Source organism: Cystoisospora suis, assembly GCF_002600585.1.
Source record: "Cystoisospora suis strain Wien I chromosome Unknown contig_3955, whole genome shotgun sequence".
Taxonomy (NCBI): Eukaryota; Apicomplexa; class Conoidasida; order Eucoccidiorida; family Sarcocystidae; genus Cystoisospora; species Cystoisospora suis.
The window spans coordinates 1-3,963 of NW_027156750.1; the positions used below are offsets into that span (position 1 = coordinate 1).

At 48.5% G+C, this 3,963-nt stretch overlaps 1 protein-coding gene across 1 annotated transcript; it reads right to left on the reverse strand.

Moving 5' to 3' along the window:
• Window positions 1–332: 332 nt before the first annotated feature.
• Window positions 333–3,937, reverse strand: CSUI_007491 (phospholipid-translocating p-type flippase subfamily protein; the record flags this gene model as incomplete). Its single annotated transcript, XM_068067636.1, has 3 exons — window positions 3,069–3,937; window positions 1,430–2,387; window positions 333–585 (listed from the first exon to the last, which is right to left on the reverse strand). Coding segments are annotated over exons 1-3 (2,019 nt in total), but the record flags the coding sequence as incomplete, so codon positions are not given.
• Window positions 3,938–3,963: the final 26 nt, after the last annotated feature.

Here is a 3,963-nt window from a genome sequence, read left to right on the forward strand (position 1 = left end):
GAAGGGAAACCAATACAGATATGGTTTATGTTGTAAGCAAGAGAAGACGTCTTTGCAGTTTGCAGACGCCTTCCCTTTCTTACAACATAAATCATATCTGTATTGGTTTCCCTTCCTTTTTCCAGAGTGTCCCCCCACCTACCACGGCTTGAGACATTCCCCGACAGAGGCGCATTACCAACGGACGTACTATCTGTATGAGCGCGCATATATTAGAGGTATGCGTGTCTATGTGGCTGCCGAAGGTACGTCTATACATGAGTATGGACACAAAAGAACTACCGTCATTTCGAGTGAACAAGCAGACAGTCCGGCGAAAGAATGATTACCGATCTTAGAGCAATTTGCTCGAAAGCTTCGCTTGCTAACTGCGCCGCGACAATGTAGCTCATATATTGATGTAATTGCTCTCGAACCGCTTCTTGACTTGTCCCATCTACGATGGCATTGTATGTTGCGTCCGAGAGAATAGAGCACGAGTGTCCTATAGCAATTGCTGTTTCCATCTTGTCTCCGGTCAGGACCCATAGCTTCACTCCTGCCTGCTTGATGTCCGATATCGTCTCTGCTACTTGATCTTGAAGCCTGAAGTGAACGTCGGAAGAGAGACATACACCACACATTCGTTCTAAATCTTACAGGAAAACGAGAGGGAAGGCCGACAACCCTGCTTCTGAAATTGGGAAGTCCAATACCAGTCCGAGCTACGGAGAAAGAAGGGAGAGCGTACCTCCCGAATGACAACTGCCTACTCGTCGAAGCAGGCCCACCTTCACTCCCAAAACTCTAAACCCGGGATGAAGACAGGGTGGATGTGCTTAGCACGAAACGTAACTATCATTTAGTTCCATATTCAGTCATTTCACGAGACCGTAGCCATTTATGTCCTATGCAGCCGCAACGACGCTACACGATGTACGTCTCCACGTTAGCATCATCATGATCATCACGGAAGAAAGGAAGACAATAAACAGCCGCAAGTGTCTTGGCATGCCTCCCCCTTTATCCGCCCCCCTGGGCAACCGAAAAAAAGTGAATATAAAGAGCTCCCCCCTGGATATCCACAAGCGGAAGAAAGAGAAGAGGAGAAAAAAGAAGATTATCTAGCGAAGCCTTTCTTCACTTTTCTCTATCCGTTCCTCTTATGTTGGGCAACCCCCTACCACCCCCAGAACAGTCCCCCGGGATAGTAACCTGGGTACCGTATCTTTACCTTCAAGAAACTCGTTATCTATACACATGCGCCTGTAATTATCTTCATAAATATCATAGAGAAGCATACTAATGATAAACGAATAGAAAGACTGAAACTGATTTGGCCCTTCTACATGGACCCGAAGAGTAAGACAAACGAATGAGATGATGCCGGCATATCCCTCCGTCTCTCTAGTGTGAGAGAGAGGCTGAGTATCTCAAGGGCCATGCTTACTTGTCGTCAATACCACTTGCTCCTAGGAGTTCAATGTTCTTTTCGATCCGAGCGAGTACCGCATTAAGAGCCTCTTCTTTTCTGTCTCCCGTTTCACCCTTGGCAGCCAATAGCATCGCACGATACTTCTGAAATTGCTTCTCAGTCAAATATCTCTGACCCATGACAAGTGTACGCAAACCCTGGCTCGCCATTTCAGCCAGTTGATCTGTTAAATCTCTTTTAAGCTTATCTTGGCCTCTTGCAGCAATATCAAGAACAGAAGAGTCTGCCCCTTTCACTAAGAGTCTCAATCTCCCATCTCTATCTCTAATGACCACTGACATTCGCTTTCGAAAATTATCGAATTCAAGAACTTCTAAAACATCGAACACAACTACAGGAACATAGGTCCCTGGTGTCTCATCCTCTTCTTTCTCCTTTATTCCTGAAAATCTCTCTCCATTCTTCGCCCTTGCTGTGACTTCATCATCTTTATTACTCTCACTCTCTCGCTCTTCAGCTCTCCGCGCTTCATGTTCCTGTTCTGTTTTAATAGATTGACGAAGTCGTGAAAGATGAGCCTTATCAGCTGCAGATAATAGACAGTCTTCCGCATACGATGTCGTTAACGCAAGCTGAATCGTACTAAGACTTGGACGGCATATAAACTCAGCTCCCATATGCTTGGCTGCGGCAGTCAATGCTAATTCATCTGGGGAAGAGGCATCATATTCGGCTTCAGGTGTAAGTCGAAGTGCCGCCAACTGTACAGCTACAAGACCTCCATGATTATGAGGCCGATGATGAAGATGACTTGGAGAAGATGAAGGGCGACCATCACCTGGAGCTACAGACACCCTCGCTGCAGTACCAGCAGTAGCAGCAGGGGTACAGCTTCCTGAGCGCTGTGACGGATGCGAAGGAGAAGTAACAGACGGAGCTGGACTCGGAGCAACAGGGACACTGGACAGATCTGCTGCAGAGGACAGAAAAAAAGACACACAGAGAGGAAGAAGAAAGCAACCGCCGGGTCATCGTTGTGTGTACACAAGGGCGGGTGAGGGTTCACCAAGAGACCGGTCGGGGAGGAGCGCCGAAGGTTATAGAATTTAAAGAACTTTGAAAGTGAAAGTGGCAGAGGCAGAAGGTCTAAGGGAGCACGGGGGCAAGTCCAGCAAGACAAGCTTCGGAGCACGTGCATGCATTGCAGAACGTAACCAGTGAAAAGTGAATTCATCGGGCGGAGGATACACTCGTTCTATAGTCGTACAATCGAGAGGACAACAAAGCCAAAGTACTCCGTCCCTCGAGAAGATTTTCCTTTCTAGTGTCCTCTTCCGTGCACAGTTTGAATCTAACAAAAAAAAAGCCCCAAGCCTGCCACCATGCCGTCGACCGCACATAGGAAAGCTAACAAACTTTAGTCTCGGAGTATGAAAACTGCTGCTAAGTTGTCAAGGAATAAAAAAGAACAACAGGATGTGCTCCGCCCTTCCCCTTCTCTCTACACGGAACCTCAAACTGGTCGTAGAGCACACGAGCAAAGAGATCGCAACATGGGAAGGACTATTTGCCAGCGTTTATCTGACGAAGTTGCAAAACGTTGAGAACTGACCGGCTATGCCGAAAGAACGGATGTTTCTTTCTCTCAGCTCACCATCTGCCGTTTGTCGTCCAGGCTCTGATATGTCTTGATTTGAAGCTGTGTGGGCGACAACAGAAATGTAAGCGGCGTCTCTAGCCCGAGTCATCTGGCAATCTTCTTGGTTGCCGTTTAAGGAGTGACTTCGACTAAGGACAGCTTCCGCAGTGTAGAGGCTCCAACGCTCTCTTGAAATAGACTTCGTTGACTCTAGCCTCGAGGCAGAGCGGAGAGTGATGGAGAAGGAACGCTCTAACCCTTGCGGATTCCGGGAAAACAAATGTTGTGCAGATTGAGGGCGAGAGAGGGAAGGCAGGTTGGCAGTGGCAGTACAGTGCTGATCGGAGCTAGTAGACATAGACACGGAAATCGAGCTTTGCTCTTCGCTGCGGCTCGACGGTGAATCAAGTGGCACACGTTGAACTGTCCTACTAGATGCGCCCGCGCCAGCCAAAGACGGTGAAGACGGTATGGACCCAGGGAGATGACTTGGAGGAACAGAAAAAGCCACGGGCGAGGTCCGCGTAGCTCTTTCATGTGGCGGCGGTATATATGCACCATCCGAGGTGCGTACATCTGAGGGGTACCCAGTCTCGGATTGTGATTTAAAGCTATGTAATGACACCCCGGGGGCACTTGCTTCTATCTGGGGAAAAGCCGAGGAGGAACAGGAAGAGGAAGAAGAAACAGAAAACGGGTCCTCCTGTATCATTCCCATATCACACCCGCAGCACTCGCACTTGCCTCCCCCTGTTTCACATGGCTCATTCCCCCACTCATCGTCCTCATCTTCGCCCTCTATACTCGAGTTGTCTTCAGTCATCGACGATGAAAAAGAAGAAGAAACCGGGCTTCCTTCATCGCTACTACTACTACTGTCGTCTCTTACAAACTCCCACCCACCCTCCCG